This window comes from Marmota flaviventris, chromosome 5 (assembly GCF_047511675.1).
Source record: "Marmota flaviventris isolate mMarFla1 chromosome 5, mMarFla1.hap1, whole genome shotgun sequence".
In the NCBI taxonomy this organism is placed as follows: domain Eukaryota; kingdom Metazoa; phylum Chordata; class Mammalia; order Rodentia; family Sciuridae; genus Marmota; species Marmota flaviventris.
Window position 1 is genome coordinate 95,744,701 of NC_092502.1, and position 24,654 is coordinate 95,769,354.

At 32.3% G+C, this 24,654-nt stretch overlaps 1 protein-coding gene across 1 annotated transcript in view; it reads right to left on the reverse strand.

The window, feature by feature from the left end:
* The window catches only part of Rasa1 (RAS p21 protein activator 1), a 107,453-nt gene that overhangs the window by 53,189 nt on the left and 29,610 nt on the right, over window positions 1-24,654 (reverse strand). The window contains exons 2-5 of the mRNA XM_071612438.1: window positions 7,559-7,711; window positions 6,240-6,375; window positions 5,671-5,741; window positions 420-537 (exon numbers count right to left, since the gene is read on the reverse strand). Of these exons, the coding sequence (XP_071468539.1) occupies window positions 420-537; window positions 5,671-5,741; window positions 6,240-6,375; window positions 7,559-7,711 (478 nt within the window). The remainder of the gene's footprint in view (window positions 1-419; window positions 538-5,670; window positions 5,742-6,239; window positions 6,376-7,558; window positions 7,712-24,654) is intronic.

Genomic DNA, 24,654 nt, shown 5'->3' on the forward strand with positions numbered 1-24,654 from the left:
AACAATATGAAACTAAATATGTGTAACCATTAGGGATTCCATTAATTAGTTTAGACAATTTCATTTATAAGGAAGCCTAGGAGGGCAAAAGATGGATCAAAATAAGCACAAATGTTAACATTTTTAATTCATAAAATCATGAAAGCTTTCTGAAAACCAGCAGCTACATATTACGATATTTTAGCTTGTTTTTTTAAAACAAGTAGTGTTTACTAAGAGTAAATACATTTTAATGAAAAACTCCATATATATATATATATATATATATATATATATATATATATATATATTTTTTTTTTTTTTTTTTTTTTTTTTTTTTAAATCTTTCAAAAAAGAACTTTATCCTTAGGTAATTACCAAGTTTTAATGAAATATTTGGAATGTGGAGTTCAGAATTAAAAAAAAAAAAAAAAACTTACCACCTCTTCTACTAGATCTTCAACAATAAGGCCTTGTTCATCCGTTCTTAGATTTGTAACCCACATCCATCCATCTTCTAATTCATTATGAACAATGAACATATCTCCTTTTAAGAAACTAAAATGCCAATTGTAAATTTATTAAAGTTAAAAATTTTAAACATACACATTTGAATATTTATATACCACAACACAGAAACAGTATGATATTAGAAAAATGTAAAGGATTTGAGTCAAATATCCTGGATTTTTGTTCTGCTTCTGTCATCTATAACCTGAAGACTCTTAATAATCTGAATCTTAATTTCCTCATGTATAAAATGGGTTTAATAATATTACCTACACTATCACTGGGTTATTATGAAATTCAAATTAAAATCACTATTTGTAAACAGTCACTGATTACATATTCTGCATGTTTTGGGGTGTAATTCCAAGAAAATCAAATTTAAAAAATTTAGGTTTCAATGTTATTATGCTTTCAGAAGTAGATTAGATATACAAGTAAATACAAAATAAATATAATCAATACATAATACATATATGAGAAATAGTTACTTCAGAAAAATATTAGATAAACTAGCTTTTATTATGTAGATGCTCGTATCAATTAATACTTCTCTAGACAAAACATTAGGGCCAAATAAATTATTCCTTTACAGAACCACCTAAATAAGCACATTAAAGAAAATTCTGATGAATTGTGTACAAATATGTAACAACAAATCCCATCACTATGTACAACTATAGTGCACCAATAAAAAATGTGAGGGAAAAAACAAAGAAGAGACATATTACAATGAAGTCTACAACTATAATTCTCCATAAAAGTGTTTTTAAAAACATAAAAATTGAAAGAAAAAAAATAAACGAAAATTCTGGGTTTAAATGAATATTAAACATTTGACAAAACTTTAAAAAAAAATGCTGGGAATGTAGTACAATGATATATTACTCATGTTTGAGGCCTTGGCTTCAATCCCCAGCATCACAACAAACAAACAAAAACTAGGTGTGGTAGCACTTCACTGTAATCTGAGCTATCTAGGAGGCTGAGACAGAGGATCACCAAGTTCAAGGCCAGCATGACCCTGTCTAGGTAAAAAGAGTTGGGGATGTAGCTAATTGTTAGAACTTTCCTGGGTTCATTTTTCAGTATCAAAAAAAAAAGAAAAGAAAAAACAATTGGAAAAGAAAATCAAAAGGGCATATGGACAAGAACCAAAATATGGCAAATTTCATTTCTTGGTTTAAAGCAGTCATAAGAGTATTTTTTGTTTTTTAAGTTTCAGTTGTTATTGCTGCTATGTAAACTTTTTATGGAATAAAAAAAAAAAATTTAAGCAAAAGCTTACTTGTACAAACCTAAAATTCATTCAATATTATTTTGCTTTGGCTCCCCCCAAAAAATAAGTTAAAGTATTTCATGAAATCTCATTTTCAGATATTTTTATTTCAAAAATAAATTCAAAGGTATGCATAAAGCTAAAAATTATACTTATGACTTCATAAAAATTTATATCATCAAATTAAAATGTATACATTCCCTCTCTAATTAAATTCCTATTTCCCTAGAGCAGTAGTTCCTTTTTTTGTTAGTCATCTCCAGGACCCTGTTACACTCCTAGATGACATTTATGTATATTAATTATATTTTTATTATAACTGTATCATTATTAATATCTATTGATATTTACCATATTAAATTTTTTTAATGATTTTTTTAAAGACAGAGAGAGAGAGAGAGAGACAGAGAGAGAGAGACAGAGAGAGAGAGAGAGAATTTTTAATATTTATTTTTTTTTTAGTTTTTGGCGGACACAATATCTTTGTTTGTATGTGGTGCTGAGGATCGAACCCGGGCCGCACTCATGCCAGGCGAGCGCACTACTGCTTGAGCCACATCCCCAGCCCCTACCATATTAAAATTTAAAACATAGATCTTTTTAAGTATTTATCAATTTTTTTTGGGGGGGGGATACAGGGGAATTGAACCCAAGGGCACTTTACCACTGAACTATATCCCCAGTCATTTTTATTTTTGTTTTGAGATAGGGTCTCCTTAAATTGCTTATAGCCTCACTAAGCTACTACGACTGGACTTGAACAGGTGATCCTCTTGCCTCAGCCTCCCAAGTCACTGGGATTTCAGGTATGTGCCACATATGCCCAGCTTACTAATTCCTTTAATGAAATTAACATATTCCATTACATTAAAAAATTAAAAATTTTTAACTTTTGAGGGTTTGGTGGGAACTAATGTTTGACATTTTTGCAAATCTCTTAATGTCTGATCTAACTGAAAACTGATAGATACTCAAATCTGTTTCTGTAATCTATTGCTATATGATTTTTTGCTTGAGGTATATGAAGAAAATATAACTTCATACAAATATGTAGCTATGAACTGTTAGTTTCAATAGCCTTTTCTGATAATTATAGATATTCTATGATACTATACCCAAAACTCAAGAATCGGTACCTTCTTGAGGATAAGCTGCATAATATGGAAACTAAAACTATGTGTCAAGAAACTTTCTATATGCCTTCTGTTAACATCCACTGTTCTACTTTGTACTTTGTTTGGATCTTTTACCTATGCATAATTTTCTAACATCAGACATTGATCACAGCCTGGCATGACGGACACCCTTGTAATTCTAGCAATTCAGGAAGCTGAGGAAGAAGGATCACAAATTCAAGGCCAGCCTCAACAAGTTAATCAGACCCTGCCTCAAAATTAAAACAAAAGGGCTTAGTAGTTGAGTCCCTCTGGATTCAATTCCTGGTACCAAAAAACTTAAAACAAAATATTAATTTTATGTATCAAATCCTTTGGGCCACAGGAAACCCAGATTAAAAATTATTTCTGAATTTGTCTGTGAGGGCATCTGAATAAAATTAGTATTTGAATTAGTGGACTACCCTCCTCAAAGTGGGTGGGCATCATTATAATCCTTTTAAGTGTCTGAATAGGAAGGGGGAAAAAAACAACACCATGAAAGAAAAAGGAATTTGCCTTTTTTTTTTTTTCTGCATCACTGGTTAATTTGGGACATTTCCTGTCATCTTCTCCTTCCCTAGACTGAGATTTCCACTGACTCCAGGTTCTCAGGCCTTTGGACATGGAATAAATTATCCCACTGTCTTCCCCAGCTCTCTAGCTTGCATATGGCAGATCACAGAACTTCCATAATTGTATGAGCCAATTCATCAAATAAATCTTTTCTGGAGAACTGCAGCTAAATACATGGACCTGAATGGGTATCAAGGATCCTCTGAGTTATGCAGAATATATTTTGAGAACCTGCTACATAATCCCACTGGAAACTGACAAATTTTCTAAAACTCCTTAGTTTGTACTTCAGCTCAGTTCTCCTTTATTAAATGCATTGGTTCCTTTCTCTCCCTTTTTTTTTTTTTCAAACTGGCCTTTCAGACAAAGATCACAAATAAACACATGTCAACAGTAATTAAAAAAGAAGCCATTATTTTGAAGATAATCACACAAAAATGGAATTCCTACTTTGAGACTGAGATTCTTGAATCTCATTTTTTAATACTGTCTTTCCAGAAATTTTTAGTACCACAAAGTTTTCACTACATTTTAAATGCTGCTATTGATTTCTATGTTTTTTAATTTGTAACATATTTTCTTTACTTAAATTTAGAACTTCACTTTTTATTATACAAAATAATATTTGAGAATTATGTAGCTCAAAAAAATAAACAAAGACATTGCATATAAAAATTAAATTATTTTGGCTTATTTGGGTAGTCTAAAGTAAAAACGCATACTTTAGATGTGTTACAAATAATGATATTGTGTTAGTCATCTTTGCATCGCTGTAACCAAAATACCTGATAAAAACAACTTAGAGAAGGAAAAAATTCATTTTGGCTCTTGGTTTCAAAGGTTTCCTCCATAGCCAAACAAGTCCATTTCTCTGGGCCTAAGGTGAGAACATGGTGGAAGGATGTATCAGAGGGAAGTTACTTTCCTCATGACAGCCAGGATGCAGAAGAAGAAAAGAGGCCACAGGAAAGATGAATCCTTTTGGGGCATATTGGCAGTGAGGTGTCAGTAGTGTGGATTATCTGCTAAGGAAAATTACTGGCTGTAGAGTGGCCCAGGCTAAAAGTCAGCCCATGGGCACTGCATTGCAACCAGAGACGTCAAAGTAGTAGGGCTATCCAAGGCTATTTCAGAGGACATCTTGCCACCACATGTCCTAGAGTTACAGGACATGTTTGCCCAGTTGTATTTTGGTCCAATCCCTTCTTTCTATGCCCCTACTCCTTCCTTTTGGACTAGGAATGTTTACTCTATACCATTATATATTGGATATATGTAAGTTGCTTTTGATACTTACACCAAAAGTTTGCTGTGAGTCTCAAAGGAGACTTTGGACTTGGACTTTGTGGGCAAACTTGGGACTGTTCAGACCTTGAGACTCTTGAAGAAGAATTAAATGCATTTTGCATTGTGAGGTAGATGTGAACTTTTAGGGGGATAGGAGTGGAGTATTATGAATTGGATATGAGGTGTCCCTCAAAATCTGTGTTAATACAGAAATGTTTAGAAGTGAAATGATTGAATTGTGAAATCTGTAACCTAAGCAGTCCATCCTAGTCCATCCTAGCTGCTATTGATTTCAAAGAGAAACTACTCAGAATCAATAATAATTCAGAAATAGTCTTAACAACTTATAGGTAAAAAACAAAGTTTCTACTGAAGAGTTAAACAGCTTATAAAATGACAATGATAATTTGGTTATTAAATTATAGAATGAACTAAATTATATAGAAATAATAAAAACAGAAAACTATCATGCTCTATAGTTCTATAACATTCTTAACATTTAAAATTATTCACTCATTACATAATATAGAAGCTTAATTATCATTATAATTTCATTTGTAGCTGAGGCATAAATGTCATGGGGTAATAAAAATTAAAACAGAGTATGTATTATAAGAGAACTCTCCTTACTCTGTCAGAGATAGGGTGTAATAAAAACTGTTCTTTCTCCTGTCATTTTCACTGTGGCTAGCCAGATTCAAATTCTCAGTCTGACAAGCCAAACCAGTAGTATGAAACAACTAACCCCCAAATAAAGGCAGTTTTACCTTTTTATATGCTATTCCCTCAAATTTCAAACCTTTCCTAGTCTAAGAGCAACAAATCTTCAATTCCTAGCTTGAAATGCCTATTTCTGGTGCCTACTACATGAGAAACATTATAAAATACCTTATTTCATCAGTGTCTGGTACTTTTGTATAAGGCAGAATGGCTCGCACACGCCTTCTATCTTCTACTGGCTAGAAATTATTAAAAAAAAAAAAATCAAGATTTAAAAATGACAAATCATCTATCCTTCAAAGTCAAAGAGGTATGTCCAAACAAAGTTATAGCCAATAAAGTCCACATTATATACTCCATAGTATCATTCAACTTAATTTTTACTGACTAAATACTCAAAGCTTAAAAATGTTTGATGCTCTTATTTTTATGTTTTTATAGAAATTCCTTCAAAAGTCTAACCAATATGTGTTTTATCAGGTAATAAAAATGATTTTTTTAATTTTAAGTAATCTACATGCAACATATAAATTTCCTTTCTGCCATGATGTAGAAGCCAACTTTTGCAGCCATTTCCCAATTAGCACTATGAAATCATAATTACTCCAAATATATTCAAAAAATATTTGTGAAGCTATTAATAATTTTCTTAAAATGTATTACTTAAATACAAAATTAAAGAAAAAATACTTTTTTTAAAAGAAGTTTCAAAGACATTTTAGTCAAGTTCTACTCGCCTCTGGTGGTGCAACTGGATAAAGTAGTTTTTCTCCTTTAAGCAAACAAGAAACGTGACTATAATAACCTATTAGGTCTGACAGTGAAGAAAAACGTCTTCCACCAATGTAGTAATCGCCACACATAGCAATAATCCTGTTTGGACAGGAAAAAAATACAGTATAACAATAATCTTTACAGCCAATTTTTTTTTTTTTTTTTTTTTTGTAGTTCTGGGGATGAAACCTAGGTCCTAGCACATTCCAGGCAAGCACTGTACCACTGAGCTATAATTCCAACCTCTATAGTCAATTTGTAAGACCAAATTTAACAAAGAAATTATAAAACTATAAATTTCATATTCTTTTAAGTATATCCCTGTTTTAAAAATATCATTTGCTAATATCTTAACCACAGGCAAATTACTTGGGGTTATTTTTTTAAAAAAACATATATACATATAGAAGCATATGATATGAAATACATATCAGACTTAAAAACTTCAATTACATAATTCAATCAAGTATTTAAAAATTCATTCTCTGCTATCTCCCCTTCATTTTCCATATTTAAGACTGAGTTAGCAATTTTAGTAAGTTTTCTCTACCCAAAATTCACTCAAAGATATCTTGAAATTTATATAGAAATATAATTTTACCTAAAAAATTATTATACTATCAAATATTAAATTAGATTACTATTAAATTGTGTAAAATTATACTTTATGTGAATATGTAAGAAGTATGATAATACTCTTAAAGCTTATTTTAAAATCTAAACATCAAAGATACATGAATATTTTATAAGTTAACATTATTGACAACAGATGATTTTTTTCAATTTCTCCCACACAAATTAAATAGAATAATATAGGTAAATATATTTTTATACACATATTTTGGTATCTGTACTTGAAAAATCATATACCTGTTTCACTGAAGCAAATGTCTACAGAATTTCAGAACATTGAAGCTAATCTTGTTTTTAAGCAGTGTTTCTGGTGCTTTGTTACTCTGTAGTCTTACACGTACACATTTCTTTTATTTCAGCTTTAAATTTTTTTCAGAGTTTATTTTTAATTCTTTGTACTTTAAAAGTGGTAAGTATATTTGGGGATTAGTACAGTAATCATCAATAATCATGTTTTTAAGCAAAAAATGTAAACCTTTCAATAATGCCTATTCTAAACCACTGATTAAATCATTTAATTGAGAATAAGTTTTCTCCTCTATTACTTAAATATCACTGGGTCATTCACATTTTCATAAGCAGTCATATTTATGAATACTGCATCAAAACAACTATACTATGCAACCTCACAATAGGAATAAAGACTTACCTAAAATGGTTGACAACATTTGTCTGGCTAAGAAATGAAAGTACAAAGGATCCTGGCCTCCGATCACTCTCTCTTATAAGGTAGCTGCCAGACTTCCCTGCCTGCCTGAGGCGTTCTTCTGCTATAGTTCTATCAAGTTTTCCATGATACCACCTAGAGCAAAAAAGATAAAAGAGATGAGAATAAAAACAGCAACCCTAAAATTACTAAGTTGGCTGAAAAACATACCACAAATTTTAAATATCTACATGTAACTTAAAACATTTATATTTTACTCTGAGCCAGTTATTAAAATTGTAACTCAGTTGTTTACCTTTTCTCAGTTTCTCTAAATACATGCACTTACTCACTTTTAAGTTTGTTCTATAAACTCAGGTCCAATCATACACAAACCTCTTCTAGGGCTGGGGTTGTGGCTCAGTGGTAGAGCTTGCCTAACACGTTTGAGATACTGGGTTCAATTCTCACTCAGCACCACATATAAATAAATAAATAAATAAATAAATAAATAAAGGTCCATTAACAATTAAAAAAATAATTGAAAAATTCTTCTATTTTTACCCATCTTCCAACCTCCACGTTCATCTATTCAAATTACAAACACTACTGGAATCAATTAGAAAAATAAAAGATGGATAAATGGAAATGATTTATGTAGAACTAATCTATGCATTAAGGAACCAATACTTGACATTAACAAGGCACAGGAACCTATGAGAAAATAAAATGTTTTAGTTAAGTGTCTATGCCCTGTGACAGGAAAAAAGCATTATGCTGTCTGAAGGCTGTGGTTCCTTTGTTTTATCTCCTTTTCTTTTTTTTTTTTCTCTTTCTTCTTTTATTTTTTCCCTCTTTTCTTCCTTTTTTTAAAGCTGACGACTGAACCCTAGGATGCTTTACCACTGAACTATATCCCCATCCCTTTTTATTCTTTAGTTTGACATAGGGTCTCACCCAGTTGCTCAAGGGCATTGCTAAATTGCTGAGGCTGGCCTGTGGAACCTGACATCCTCCTCTCCACCTCTGGAGTCCCTGGAATTATTACAGAGGTACACCACCACAGCCAGGATGCTGCTTTAATAATTTCTTATTTCTAAATGAAGCTGATCATTCCCCCTTGATTCTAACATGATCTATTCCATGACCACATATTTGAACTCAACTTCCCAAGTTTATAAAAATAAAAAATAAAATGTGGGGAATAAATAGCTCCTTTGTCCCTTTAAGCTATCAGATATTCTGCTTAAATAACTAGCTAAAACTAGACCATCCACGCTTTCAATCTATACTTATAAAGCCTCATGAATCAATATAAACAGAAACATACTTAGAAAGAGAACTATTATATGAGAAGTAAACCTATAAAGTAAATATAAAATATTCTTACATTTTTTATGTGCTAGCTAAACTTATCCTTATGTATTGGTAGTCTCACTTAAAGTATTCAGAAAAAAAAACCAAAAATATATAAGTGAATTGTTATGGTTGCAAGTGAGGTGTCCCCCAAAACCTCATGGGTGAGACAATGCAAGAAAGTTGAAAGAAGAAATGACAGAGGCTGGGGCTGTATGTAGCTCGGTGGCAGAGTGCTTGCCTTGTACATGTGTGGCACTGGGATCAATCCTCAGCAACACATAAAAGTAAACAAATAAAGGCATTCTGTCCATCTAGAACTAATTTTATTTTTTTAAAGAAAGAAATGACTGGGTTATATATGAAAGCTTTAACCCAATCAGTAAATTAATCCCCTGAGGGGATTATTTGACCAGTAACTGAATACATGTACTTCATGGCTAGAGGAGGGGAGTCCCTAAGGGCTGCCTTTGGGTTATATATTTGGTATCTGAGTGGAGTCTCTCTGCTTCCTAATCATCATGTGAGATGCTTCCCTCCACCACACTTTTCCACCATGATGTTCTGCCTCACTTCAAACTCTGAGGAATGGAGGAACTGTCTGCGGACTGGGACCTCTGAAACCATGAGCTCCCAAATAAACTTTTCCCCCTCTACAATTTTCTGATGAGATCTTTTAGTCACAGCAGCAAAAACACTGACTAAAACATGAATGATAAATAAAACTGTTATACTACTCTATTTTTATAAGCCTGATACAATGAAAGATTATCCTTGACTAGTTTGTTTTTTAAATTCTAGTTTGGTTTTTTAAATTCACAAAATTGAGAATTTCTCAAAAGAATTATCTTTTGTTTTCTTCTAAAAGCAAGCCTATTTATTTAGAGGCCTGTGCATAAAATTGCAAATAAAATAATAAGACAATCGTACTGTCATTATAACCTAAAAAGAAAAACGTAATTATAAACTGTAAGAAGGGAAAAAACAATCTCATATCTCATTATCTTTAATGTGATTGACAAAGTAAATTTTACTTTCAAGAGCTGTTTCATTTTTATCACTTTTTTTAATCTAAAAGAAAAAGTTAAGTTAGCTGGGTGCAGTGGTGCATGCCTGTAATCCCAGTGGCGTATGAGGATCACAAATTCAAAGCCAGTCTCAGCAAAAGCAAGGCACTAAGCAACTCAGTGAGACCCTGTCTCTAAATAAAATACAAAATAGGGCTAGGGATTAGGCTCAGTGGTTGACTGCCACTGAGTTCAATTCCCAGTACCCCCTCGCGGCTCAAGTAAAAAGACAACAACTAGAGATCACTAAAGGTCCCTTCCAAGAGTTCAAATTTAATGACATATGAAGACAGAAGTTTGAAATTTCAGGCTAGAAATTTATTTAATTATGAAAGTATGAGACATTCTTAGAATATAAAATATAGATTTTTTTTCATTACCTAATGCTGTGGAGATATTCCACAAAGCAGATTTACACATCAAAGGAAGAAAAAATTAAGAAAAATTTTAAGCAAACCATTATTTTTGTTAACTTAAGATTGTTAAATTTCTTCTGTGTTTTAGGCAAAATAATAAGATTAAAAGATTTTGTTTAATCTCCACTTTGTAAATTTAGCATAAGATGATACAAAATTTCATGGAGTATTACACAAGTTGGGCTTTCAGTGTTTACCTTTATGTATGTCAACATTTTAGCATTAAAATGGGTAATCAGGAATGGGGCCTTGGCTCAGTGGTAGGGTGCTTGCCTGGCAAGTGTGAGGCACTGGGTTTGATCCTCAGCACCACATGAAAATAAATAAATAAACTAAAGTATTATGTCCATCTGCAATTAAAAAAATATCTTTAAAAAATAGGTAATCAGTTCAAAACAGACATTAAACAACTTTATTTCCTGAATATTGTTGATTCCCTTTTATGCCAAAAGTATGTAACTCTAAAGAAACAAAGTAAAATATGTCAATTCTTGATTATGACTATAAACTGCAATTAAGTTATCCATCAATCAATCATCTTCTAGAATATATGTAATTGACCGGCTCCTCAGAAAGTTCTAAAATATTTTAATACTACAAACCTCTAGATGATCTGGGAAAACCAAGTAAAATTAAGTATGGGAATTTTAACTATTTTTATTGTTTACTTCGAATTATCATGGTGAATCCTAGCAACAAAAATATTTTAAATGCCTCTGCCCAGATACTTGTAACTACTACTTATTTTTATTTATTTTTTTTTGTAGTTGTAGGTGGACAGAATACCTTTATTTTATTTGTATATGGTGCTAAGGATTGAACCCATTGCCTCGCACATGCTAGGCAAGCACTCTGCCATTGAGCTATAGCCCCAATCCCTTGTAACTTACTTTTAAAGCAGAAAAAGCACTTTAACTACATTGATACATGAAGTCTGTATCCCATTTAAAAAATCAAAATAATAGTTAACATATTAGATTTTAAAAAGTCACTTAAATCGCATATATCAATATAATATGCAACCAAAACAAATATTTTACAAATAATAGTGAGGTAGGATTTAATTCAGACATTTCACAGATTTATAGAACCCAACTAAATTTCTTTTTTTTTATTTAATATTTTTCAGTTGTAGTTGACACAATACCTTTATTTAATTTATTTATTTATATGTGATGCTGAAGTTCGAACCCAGGGTCTCGCATATGCTAAGTGAGCGCTCTACCACTGAGTCACAACCCCAACCCCCCAACTAAATTTCTATATCAATTAAAACCTAGGCCTTTTACTCAAAAACAATGCTTCTCAATCTTTTTTCATCCATAAATCTCTTTTTATAAACATTCAAGAGACTCAGAGTCCCTAAGGTAGCAGCAGTTCCTCATGATCATATTTTCTACTGAACTCCAGAAGCCAAAAAATTGCTACTTTTAACTTTCTTATATCTATAATGCAATTTTATTTTAGATATAAAGTGATATGGAATATTGCTTCTTAAAAAAACACATGCTCAATAACAAAGATACGATACTCCCCAAGAATAGACAGTTCCCTATGGATATCTAAAATATTCAGTTAAAAAAAATATGCTAGGCTTTCTGCCTTTGCAAACAGTTATAGCAGCAGCATTACAAAGAAATAAAAGAAAATATTTAATCAACCCCACTTATGTCCAAGTGTTTACAGTCAAGGCCTTATTATATCTCTTTTAAGGGTAGCTGGTGATTGTTTTTAAATAAAGTTGTGGGGGGATTTCAATTGGGATCCAGAATATTTAAAACTTCAAACACAGTCAAAAGTGCTACCTTGGAAAATAAGGATATTTTGAGTATAACACGAGATTACTAAAATAATGTAATGGCAAGTCCAATCACCTGAACTTTACAAATCTGCTGAGATTTATGGCAATTGTAACTCAGAGATAGGAATAATTTTCAAAAGTGTTTCCTGACTGGGGGAAGAAGTATTAAATCATAAAACATAATGATGTAAAACACAAGTTATTTAGTTTAACTTTCTTGCCGATGTTTAAAAAAAAAAGTGTTCACAGAGTTCTGATCTTTGAGGGCTATTATGCATATCCAAAAAGAATATGAAAATAGTTTAGGCTAATACAACTCAAAGAAGAATGGTTATACTGACATCCCCTAAATTTGTTCCAAAAGAAACTAAACTGACCAATAGAGGACCAAGACTTACTAGATACAAATTGTCAGAAAGTTTCTTCACAGATATGAGAAAGACTATATATTTTTATGCAATTACTATCACTTGTAAAAATAAGGAAAATAACTTGATTCAACCTCAGTATAAATTAAATACTCATTCTAAACTCCTTTCATAAAATACAAAAACAAAAAATATCACATATGCTATGGAGTATAATGGTTAAGAGTAAAGACTCTGGAACTTTCCATCACAGCTCTGCCACCTACCTGTTGCAAATTACTTAATCTGTGTTCCAGTTTCCTAATTTACAACAGGATATATGATAACAGTGCCTACCTCATTAAAGGTTGGCTTGATATTACAGGATGAGCATACATAATCCAAAAATCTAGAATCCCAAACACTTTGAAATCCAAAACTTTTAACACTGATGTGACACTCAAAAATTTTCAGATTTTAGAACATTTCAGACTTTGGATTTTGGATTAGGAATGATCAACCAGTAAAGTCTATGAAAAACCTGAAAAACTTCAAAATCTGACATAAAATTCTGGTCCCAAGCATTTCAGATAGGGAATACTCAACCTGTATTATTCAATGAGCTAAAACATATAAAGATGGTTAGATGAGGATAATGCATATAGTAGAATCCCACTAAACATTAACTTAATTATTATTAAACCAATATCAAGGGGGAATAAAGGGCACTAAAGTCTATAAAACTGAATATGTAACTTTATCAATGAAAACTCTCAGATTTTATGACTGCTACCTGAAGATGATCCAACTGGAAACTATCTTAAGTCCTAATTATCTTCCTTTTTTCCAGTCTTGCTTACTGTCCATTTAATTTTGGGAAAAGAAGAAACTAATCTTTGTTTCTATTAAAGCACTGATTTTAGGAGAAAACTACTTTCAAAACTGGTTTTTGGGGCTGGGGTTGTGGCTCGCCAGGCAGGTGCGCGGCGCTGGGTTCGATCCTCAGCACCACATACAAATAAAGATGTTGTGTCCGCCAAAAACTAAAAAATAAATAAATAAATATTTAAAAATCCCCCCCTCTCTTAAAAAAACTGGTTTTTGAACATCACAGATTATACATATTAATCTAATTAGGGTAGGACATGCCATTGTATTCATAAACTAGAAATTTTTCCATTTGTCTTTGCAATTCCACAGGAAATCCTTAAACAGCCCTACTGTTTGCCCAAGGTGCATATATTCTTTGGAGAGATGGCAAGGATGATATGTATTTTAGGTGCTGTGACTTAAATTTGTCTAATATAACACTTTAATAAAAAATACTTAATGTCTTCCTTCCTATTTTAAAAATAAATTATCCCTCTTTTTTCTGTGTGTCTCTCTCTTTTAAGAAAGATGGAGAAAAGAAACAGTAAGTTCAAGAAGTAAAATGCCTATCCCCTCAGCTAATTTTGCAAATTTTTGTCAAGAAATCTTACAGGTGGATATAGAGTCCCTGATTTCATTTTATTAAAATCACAAGTTAATTTATCTAAGATATCCTAACATCCAAAATAAAACTACATATTACATAAAAGAACAATAAAAGAGACACCTTAGATAAGTTTAGGAATTGTTCTACTTTTAAATGTCAAATCGCTTTAATAGTCTTTATTAATGTGTGCCATGTACTGTTGGAGTATATCTGAGAAGCCTCAGAGGATATTTGTACTTTTTAATTTGTCTTCCCTGATGGGAAATAATAGAGAAATCTACACAATGAAAAAGCAACCAATGTGAATATAAACAGACACTTCATTCAAATTGTACAATAATTTAAAACTAACTTGACAATCCTAAATGGAAACTGTCTACCACAGTAGAAAACAACTAAAATAATGCTAATATCTACAGACTTGCTTTTTAATAAAAAGGAAAATAAATTGAATTTCCCAACAGATTGTTGTTTTTACTTTCTAATATGCTCTTCCTTTTATTTATATTACTGGTAGGCACAAGGTTTTTGTTGTTATTACATATTGAACCCATTGTGTCATCCATGAGTACTCTACCACTGAACTACACCCCCAGCCTTTTTTAAAATTGTAGTTTGAGATAAGGTCTCCCTAAACTTCCCCAGGCTAGCATCGAACTTACCATCTTCCTGCCTTGGCCTCCCAAGTAGCTGGAATTATAGACGTGCCCCCTTCCGCCCCACCCAACCCCTGTTGACACCAGAGTTCTTATTGAAAAACATATATGCAGAAATCCCAATTGCCAGAAAATTTCCTCTCACATGAATCAAGTGGTTGTATGCCTACTCATAAAGGTCTTCTGCAACTCTCAATCTTATACACACTTATACATGTCTTTTCTGAAATTAAACTGGTTATTTCAGATTATTGTACAAAGTATATATTTGCTGACTATAAATCTAACGTTCCTTATTTCCTTTTTAACAAACAGTTCCTATAATCTTATAGGCTGAGCTAAAGGTAAAGAAAAATAGTAGCCAACAAAGATTTTCTCCCATTCTGTAGGCTCTCTCTTCATGCTTTTAGTCATTTCCTTTGTTGTGCATAAACTTTTTAATTTGAAGCCATTCCACATATTCATCCTGGTTGTATTTCTTGAACTTTAGGAGTCTTGTTAAGGAACTTGCTGCCTGTGTCAACATGTTGGGAGTGTTGACCCAATGTTTTCTTCTACCAGTTGCAGTGTTACTGGTCTAATTCCTAGGTCTTTGGTCCACTTCCAGTTGATTTTTTTGCAGAATGAGAGACAGGGAATCTAGTTTCATTCTTCTACATATAGATAATTCAAGTTTTCCCAGCATCATTTGTTAAAAAACTATCTTTCTTTCAATGTATATTTTTTAAAAATTTGTCAAGATCAGACAAATTTTTGGCTGTATTTATGTGGATTTGCCTCTGTGTCTTTTATTCTATTACATGGTCTTCAAGTCTGCTTTTGTGCCAGTACCATACAGTTTTGTTCCTATAGCTATGCAGTATAATTTGAGATCAGAAATTATGATGCTTCCAGCATTACTGTCATAGCTCAGTATTGCTTTGGCTATTCCGGATTTTTTTCTTTCCCTACAATTTTAGAATTATTTCCTCCGGTTCTGTGAAAAATGTCATTGCATTTTTTTCCAGGTATTCTTCCAATAAGAAATTAATATCCAGCATATGTAAAGAACTCATAAAACTTAACGCCCCCCAAATAACCCAATCAATAAATGAACAAATGATCTAAACAGACATTTCTCAAAAAAAGAAATACAAATGGCCAGCAAATATATGAAAAAATATTCAACATCCTCAGCAATCAGAGAAATGCAATCAAAACCACAATGAGGTTTCATCTCACTGCAGTTAAAATGGCAACCATCAAGAATACAAATAATAACAAATGCTGGCAAGGATGTGGACAACCATCAAGAATACAAATAATAACATTGCTAGTAGGACTATGAATTAGTACAACCTTGAAAGGAATATGGAGATTACTCAGAAATCTAGGAATGGAACTACCATATGACCCAGCTATCCCACTCCTTGGAATTTATCCAAAAGAACTACAAAGCATACAACAGTGATATAGCTACATCAAAGTTTATAGCAGCACAATTCACAATAGCCAAATTATGAAACCAGCTCAGATGCTCCTCAGTAGATGAATGGGTAAAGAAAATGGCTTTACTCAGCCATAAATAAGACTAAAATAATGGTATTTACTGGTACATGGGTACATCATACTATGTGAAATATGCCAGACTCAGAAAATCAAGGGTCTAATGTTTTCTCTTATATGCAGAAGCTAGAGCAAAATAAGGAAAAGACAGTGGTTGGAGAAGGAATCAGATATCATGAATATAATGGGAACATCAGTGGAGTAGAAAAAGTAGATCAAGAGGGAAGGAGGAGGGATGGGAAAGGGGAGAAGATGAATAATAAATTTAACAAAAATCATACTATGGACATATAAACGTATCACAGTAAACTCTACCTTTATGTACATGTATAAAGCATCAATCAAAAATAAACAACTGAAAGGAACATTAGTAGAGTAAAAGGAAAATAGGGGAAGGGAAAGGTGTAGGTGAGGGGGAACTGGGGACTAAAATGGAGTAAATAAAATTTCATGAGTGTACAATTGTGTCAAAATGAATTCAATTGTTATGTATAATAATAATGCACTGATTCAAAAAAGTTGAAAGAATACAAATAACAATAATTGCTAGTGAGAATGTGGAAAAGGTACATATATTTCATTAGTGGCCCTGCAAACTAATACAATCTCTTTGGAAAGCAGTATGGAGATTCCTAAAAAGACTAGAAATGGAACCACAACTCCTTGGTATTTATCCAAAGAAACTAAAATCAGCCTATTATAATGATACATGCATACCAATGTTTATAGCAGTACAATTCACAAGAGCCAAGTTATAGAACCAGCCTAGATGCTCATCAACAAATAGATAATGAAAATTTGGTATATATATATAACAAAGTTTTACTCAGCCATAAAGAAGAATAAAATTATGTCATTTTCCAGTAAATGGATGGGAACATCATAACTGACTCAGAAAGTCAAGGGTAGAAAATTCTTTCTCGTATGTTGAAGCTGGCAATGGGGGTTAATAAAAAAATAAATAAATAAAAGAGGGCAGAATCTCACCAAAATAGATTTTGGGGACCAATGTGGACTCATTTGGAAGACCAACAGAGTATAGGAAGGGGACCAACTAGGAGGGAGGCAGGGAGGCATTGGGAAGTACTAGGGAACAAAATTAACCAAATTATGCTATGTCCTTATATGAATATACCACAATGAATCCTGCTACATATATATAATGATAATGCAGTGATTAAATAACAACAATAATAATAGAAGGGCACAAGCATATTAGAGGGAGGGAAGAAGAAAGGGAAAAGGAAAGTACCAGCGAATGAGATTGATCCAATGATGTTATGTGTATGTTCATAACAAAGATGGCAAAATAAGTATAGTAAACCTTTGACCAACTATGTACATTACTTAAACTTGACAAGAAATACTTGTATATATACACTGGATACTCTTGGTATGTTCAAGGCAGGTATCAAGAGTGTTATGTTATGTATAATAATAATGCACTGATTCAAAAAAGTTGAAAGAATACAAATAACAATAATTGCTAGTGAGAATGTGGAAAAGATACATACAAAGGTATACACACACACGTGCGTGAATGTATTTATGTACCTCAGACCAAATTACCTAAAGGTAGAGCATAAATAATTTTCTTTTTTGAATTTTTTTTAGTTGTAGATAAAAAATTGATATTTTATTTATTTTTATGTGGTGCTAAAGTTCAAACCCAGTGCCTCATACATGCTACACAAGCGCTCTACCACTGAGCTACAACCACAGCCCACTGAAATACATTTTCTTTTGCAATAGATAACATATTTACAGAGTCCAAAAACAGGTTTTGCTTTTGAGGAAGTATTTCTAGAGAAACAACACCGTCCTATATGTTCTATCCACCCAAAATTAAGTCTGCTGAAAGACTAATATCAAAATTAAGAATCCATGTTAGTTTATACTGAAATTCACTCAACCAAGATTGCACCATTTTTCACTCCCTATTAACTCCCATCATCCTAGAAAGATAATGCAAAATAGAAAAAGTCACACCTCTCAAAAATATCATGCAGTAATCAAGTGTTGAAAAAGAGAGAGACAGACAGACAGACAGACAGAAATAGTACACTACCACATAGCAGAAAGCTAAGATCAGGTCCTATATCACATCTTCTGATCTTTTATTATATCTGTGTACTTTGAATTCTTTAAAAAAAGCTGTTAATTTTTACAGATATGTTTTTCTTAGAACTTCGACAATTACAGTATCATACTACTCAGCACATGAAGACAGGGCAAGGAAATGACTTGTGACCATCTGGTCCAATGCACTGTTGCAACATCACTGTACACTACCTTGAAGTAATCCTTTACTTAAAAAGAAAAAAAAATATTTTTCTTGACAATGTTCAATCTTAAACTTTGGAAAGTATATTGGTTCATTAGGTACCTAATGCAACTAAAACACTTAACCTTTATTTTAAGAAATATCTTTAAACCATTGAACTTGAAGGCTAAAAGCAAATTTAACTTTTTTTTTTTTTTTTTTAAGATAGGGTGTTGGTAAATTGCTAACGCCGGCCTTGAAAAAATGATCCTCCTACCTCAGCATCCCCAGTAGTGGGGCTTATAGGCATGGGCCACCAGCTCCTAATAGTACCTTTCATTTAGTCCATCTCCAAAAAACTGGATGCCACTCATATGGTTTATTGTAAAAATACAGCAGCAAACACTGAAGAGCACTATGACATGGAAGTTTATAATACAGAGGAGAAAACAAACAAGATATTACAATCTTGTATAATAAGTAGTAGGGTATAGGGGCACATAGAAAACATCTGTCTCAATCTTAAGATTTTAGTATACCCTTCCTGACAAAAGCAGATGTATAAACCAAACCGAAACCTATAAGATTAGTGACAACTTACTTGGAAAAAGCAAAGAATTGAGAAAGTAGGCAACAATAATATCACAGGAAGAGAGAAAATCAGACAAAAAAAAATTATGATTTATGGACAGATATATGAACAAAATACTTTTAAACATTCAAAGTATACCTTATAAACTTAACTATCATTTAAGAGGAAATGGAAACAACATAAGCTTTCAAATTAGAGATTTATAATCTTGCTAAATTTCTTTCAGTTCCTCAAACAGAAATATACTCATAGAAAAATTTTAAAGTTAAAAATATTTCAGACCTACCCTCTAAACTGGTCTCAGCAATAACCCTATTAGGGGTGTGAAGGATGGATATTATCTACTGTAACACTCAAACTTCTCCAAAATATGTTTATTATTTTCTTGGACGTACCCTGTATCCGAAACAAATTGTATTTATTCATCAATGATTTTTTAAGCACTTACTACAGTGGGTCAGGCACTGTTTTAAACATTACTTTTCTCCCTATATGCTTTCTCATTTTTAATAAATGAAAGTGAAAAAAATTATGATTTACTCAAAGGTCATCCTAAAATTAAGGCATTTCCTATGAATTTCAGTTCAAACTATAACCTCTATGAAGATAATTTCCACATTTCCCTCTCTAAATCTGACTTCCCCTCTAAGCTCCAGCGGTAAGTTACCTGTTAAGAAACTTTATCTTGAGAATGTAGCTGCATCTAAAAAACTGCAACCTCTATAAATATACACAGGTGCACATACCTGCTGCTCTTCTTCTTTATTCATTCATATTTTTAATAGCCAACAGCATCCTTCCTAGTGCCAAACTCAAAACTTCAAAATCAACTTTGATTAGTTCCCATCTCCCTAACCATATAGCTATTGCCCATTTATAGACTGCACTTACAACTTATTTCAGATTATTCCTCAATTTTCCATTTCTTCATGGATTAATTCAGGCACTCTTTCCTTTTTCATACTGTTTCCATCCTTTCTGCAACTACGTGAATAATGGTCAGTTTTATTAAAGAGAAAGATTATCTTTCCTTAAAAACAGAAGAGACAAAAGACAATGGATAAAGAGATATTATTTGCAATCCTGGAATGGAAAAGGCCAAATATAAAACTGCCTGAAGGCAAAAAGTAGAGAAAATTATTTTGAGATGAAACTTCTGTGAAGGAAGAAACCTCAGTCTAATTCTAGTTTAATTTTTTAAGGTCTCAAGTAAGTAAAGGGATAAATGAACTTGAAAATACTCAACTCCCAATATTCAACTGCCTCAATAAAGTAGTAGTCAAGGACATGAAGAAGGAAGTAGGCTTTCAGCAGTATGTTAAAATAAAAAATATATTAGAAGTCTGGAAAATATGAATAAAAGCTCTGCAGAGCCACTTTAAAGGCACTGAAAAAGTTATCACAAATTTGTAGTATCCAAGTAGTACATTCAGGTAACTTTTCCCCAGAAACTCATCCTCTTTGACATTGTAGAGTAGTATTAATTCCAAAGATCGTTTCCCACATGGAAGAAGAAATTAGTCCATAGTTACCAGAAACCAGCTTTTTGTATCTATAATAATGAGAGGCTTTGATTGTTTATGTGCAGAAGTTCCCCCAAAACTGGGAAAAACATAGATACACCAAGGATATTGCAACTTTCTTATTCCAACACTCCACACTCCACTCAGTTTTTAATCTCTGTAAGAAAGGTCTAGAAATCTTGGAGAAAAAAGACATTCAGAGTGAAAGGAATTGCTGAAGTACCAGTCTACGTATTAATTTTTAAAAATTAAACTTTTCTTTCACTTATAGTGTACTTTACTGTAATAGAAAAGCTAACAGGCTGATATTCTCAAGTCACCATTTCTCGTTTGCTACATAAAGTAATACAAAAAACAATTGTTCAATCCTCTTCTATACAAGCATTATTATATGAAGAGCTTTTGTTTGTCTGTTGTTCTTTATTTTGGGTTTGTTTTTATAGTGCTATGAATTTAACCCAGGGCCTTGCATGTGGTAGGTAAGCACTCTACCACTAAGCCCTATCTCAGGTCATTTTATCCTCCATTTATTTTGAGACAAGGTCTCACTAAGCATCCCAGGCTGGCATTGAAATTGTGATCCTTTTGCTTCAGCCTCCCAAATAGTTTGGATTGTAGGAGTGTACCATCATGCCTAGTCCAACAAGAGATATTAAACAGTACTCTATATGCTATATTAACTCCAGATTCAAGTTGTTCTCTGAAATTCCTCACCAAACCATACATAATAGCTTTTACCTGTACCATTAACAGCAGCTGTGATATGATTCTATATTCATTTTGAAGAGTAAATAAGACAACTAAAATAATATAATCATATTAATTAAAACCCTTTGTATTTTAAATAATTTGGAAACACTCTGCCTTGACCCCAAACGTCATCTCAAAAAGTGTATTTAAGGAGGTTTTGTTTAAGAGCTCCAAAACAAACTTTAAAGTTACCACTTATATAATCTAGGTCACAAATATACCATTGTTTTTATCCAGTATCATGATAAAAAGTGTTCAACAATGTAAATCATTTCTAACTCTCCCATCAACTTTAAAGACAGTATTGCATTTCTATCAGCTGGTGAATCTTTCAATCTGGATATCTCAACTAACAATTAAATCCAACATATTAAAAAAAAAAAAAAAAGACCTCATAGTCATAGTCTTCCTACAGCCTTCCTCTTCTACTTTTTATCTTTACATCAATCCAGTCAACCAAGCTATTAGAACATCTGCTGTTTTATAAGGTTAAAAAAATACATCCAATTCAACATACTGCAAACTTCTCATGAGTTTATCTGTCTTACTCCTCTGTCCTATTTCTTTCATATTCAATCAGTCAAAAAGCCTTTTTAGGAATCCCACTTTCTCAATGCTCTTTGTTCCATCTTATCATTTCCTTTTCCTGTCAATATCCTTTCTCATAGTATCCAGTAATAATTCCCACAAAAGATCTTCCAGTTTACTGATTGTCTATCTCCTTATACACCTGTAATATTCTAATATTATGGCTAAGCCGTAAATCACAAATCAAAACTTGAACTGAGATATTAAACAGTCCCATTGCTTATAAATTGAAATCCATGGTATTCATTCAGTAATCTTGGCCAATTTCCACTGGACTACTTGCCACTACCTAAACATACCAATCATGCACTTTCAAGCTTCTATCCCTTTGATCATACTATTATTTTAATCTGAAATGCCCTTATTGCCAACTCTTTGCCTAAAGAAATTCATCTCATTATTCAGTGCCTAGTTAAAGTGTCATCTCCTTGATTGTTCACAATTAATCTTATATCATGTCCCTTGCTTAGTTCTTTTTTGGGAGGTGTTTTTTCTGTTAGTCATTTTCACCACTAAATCAAAGGTACTTAAGAACACTGGGAACAAGTAAATCATATTCACAATTCTCTATCACCTGGCACAATGCCATAAAGATAATAGCCCTAGCCTACACATAAATTCTAAAGTCATAATCCCTTACTGGAATCCACATTATCTAGCCAAATTAAAGAAGTCTTGTGTTCTCCCACTCAAACTATTTCCTCAGCCAGCATAGTCCTCCCATCCCACTATAGAGATCTTTAAATTCTGCCTCCAAACTAGTACAACTTAAAAATGGAAAAATTAAAAATATATTTTAAACAATTTAAATATGAATTTTAAAATAACAGATGATGGGATTATTGTTAATATGGCTAATGTATTATTTACATAAAACATTTTTCATAACAAAATTATGTAAAGAGTAGCACTATTTTACATTTTGCATAACTCTTTAATATATAACTTAATAACAACAGCTAGATTTTCATATCCATTTCTGCATTTAATCTGTTGCTGTATGTTTTGTTTCACAGTACATAAAGATATAACCTAACATAGTTACTTTTAATTTAGATGAAATGTTCAATCTGACCATACTTAAAAACATCTATACTCCATTCCATTAAATCCATTGGTCTGTCATTTACTCATATGTATTTTGTAGCATTATGCAATGGTCATTTGAAAAATATTGGTTTGCTGAGCTACATAGATTTTCCAGGTGGAAAATTTACAATTTTTATTTCATTTACAATGCCAAAGCATCACATTCCTTATATCATTATTACACAAATACTGATATTCCCAAAAAAGGTTTGGCTCTAGCCCAACTCATGGGAGTTAGCATTTAAGCCTTTGAAATACTCTACTTAATAAGAGTGCTTTTGCTTACTGGGAGCCTTGATCCACACCAGAGAGTTTATGCTAAAAATGTGCTTTATGGTGGGGGCCTTGGTCCACTCAAAATCAGTTTCACATCTGGAGTCAAAATGATGGGAGTAACAAAAGTTACTAACATAAACCACATGGGTGTTTCCAGCCCACATAATCAACCCCCAATAAAAATCTTAGACACCAAGGGTCAGGTGTGTTTTCCTGGTTGTAGATATTTCATTAATATTATCATACATACATTATTGCTGGAAAATTAAGCACTATCCATATGACTCCAGAAGAACAGGAAAACCAGAAGTTTTTATCTAGTCTTTCCTGAACTCTTCGCTATGCAGCTTTTGGCCACTGCTGATTATAATCTCTTTTTACTATAATAATAATGCTTTACTTAGGTAATAGTTTACCAAACTATTACTATAACTGCTGTGTTCTGTTACTCCTGTTAGCAAATGACTAAACCCGAATTTTGTCTTAGAGACTTCCAAAAAATCAATTTCATAGAAAAGTCATTAAGTATGAAGTTCCTAAATTCTCAGTTGCAGATATAAGGTTCCCAAAATTCTAATTTTGCATAAAATTGTCAAATACCATCAGTTCTTTTTCAAGAAAAAGTCTGTCAAATACTCAAGTCTTAAAAACCTCTTTGTCTTTCAGTCATTCTTCAATGCAAAACTAATGAGCCATAAAATAAGTGGCTAGCTCAGCTCTCAACTGAAATAATCACATAATTGCTTTTCCTCAAGATGCTGAACCTCCACATGCAGTGTTATATGTATTTTCCTTTTCAATAACAGACTATTAAGCAGACATATATTCTGATTGCAACTTAATAAATTATTAATTTGTACTGTTCCATCAAAGACACCCTTAAATTGAGACAGGCTTTTTTATCTTTTTCACAAGTATGTGGTAGCAAAGAATATGATGACTGGTTAGTACAATGAGGTATCACTGCATTAATTTGTAAGAAGGAAACAGAAATTTTACCTCATCACTTTGTACCACCAGAACAAATGTCAAGAATGTGATAATGACAAATAATGTCTTACTATTACATAATTCATTTGACTTCATGAATCTCCTGAAAGAGTCTCAGGGAACTCCAGGATTTGGAACAAATAGTCTAGTGAAAGTAGACTAAATAAGACTCAATTACAAGAAAGCTATTCCAACTGCTCTTTTGAATAATCTAAATCTGTCAGCTTTCACACAAAAGACACAAACATCTTCAATATTATAACCAAAGTTTTAATTTAATTCCTCCCTTTCTATTTTGTTAGGCCAAGCCCACCTAGCCTCCACTAGTTATGGAATTTCTGGTTGTCATTGCTTTTAAATAAG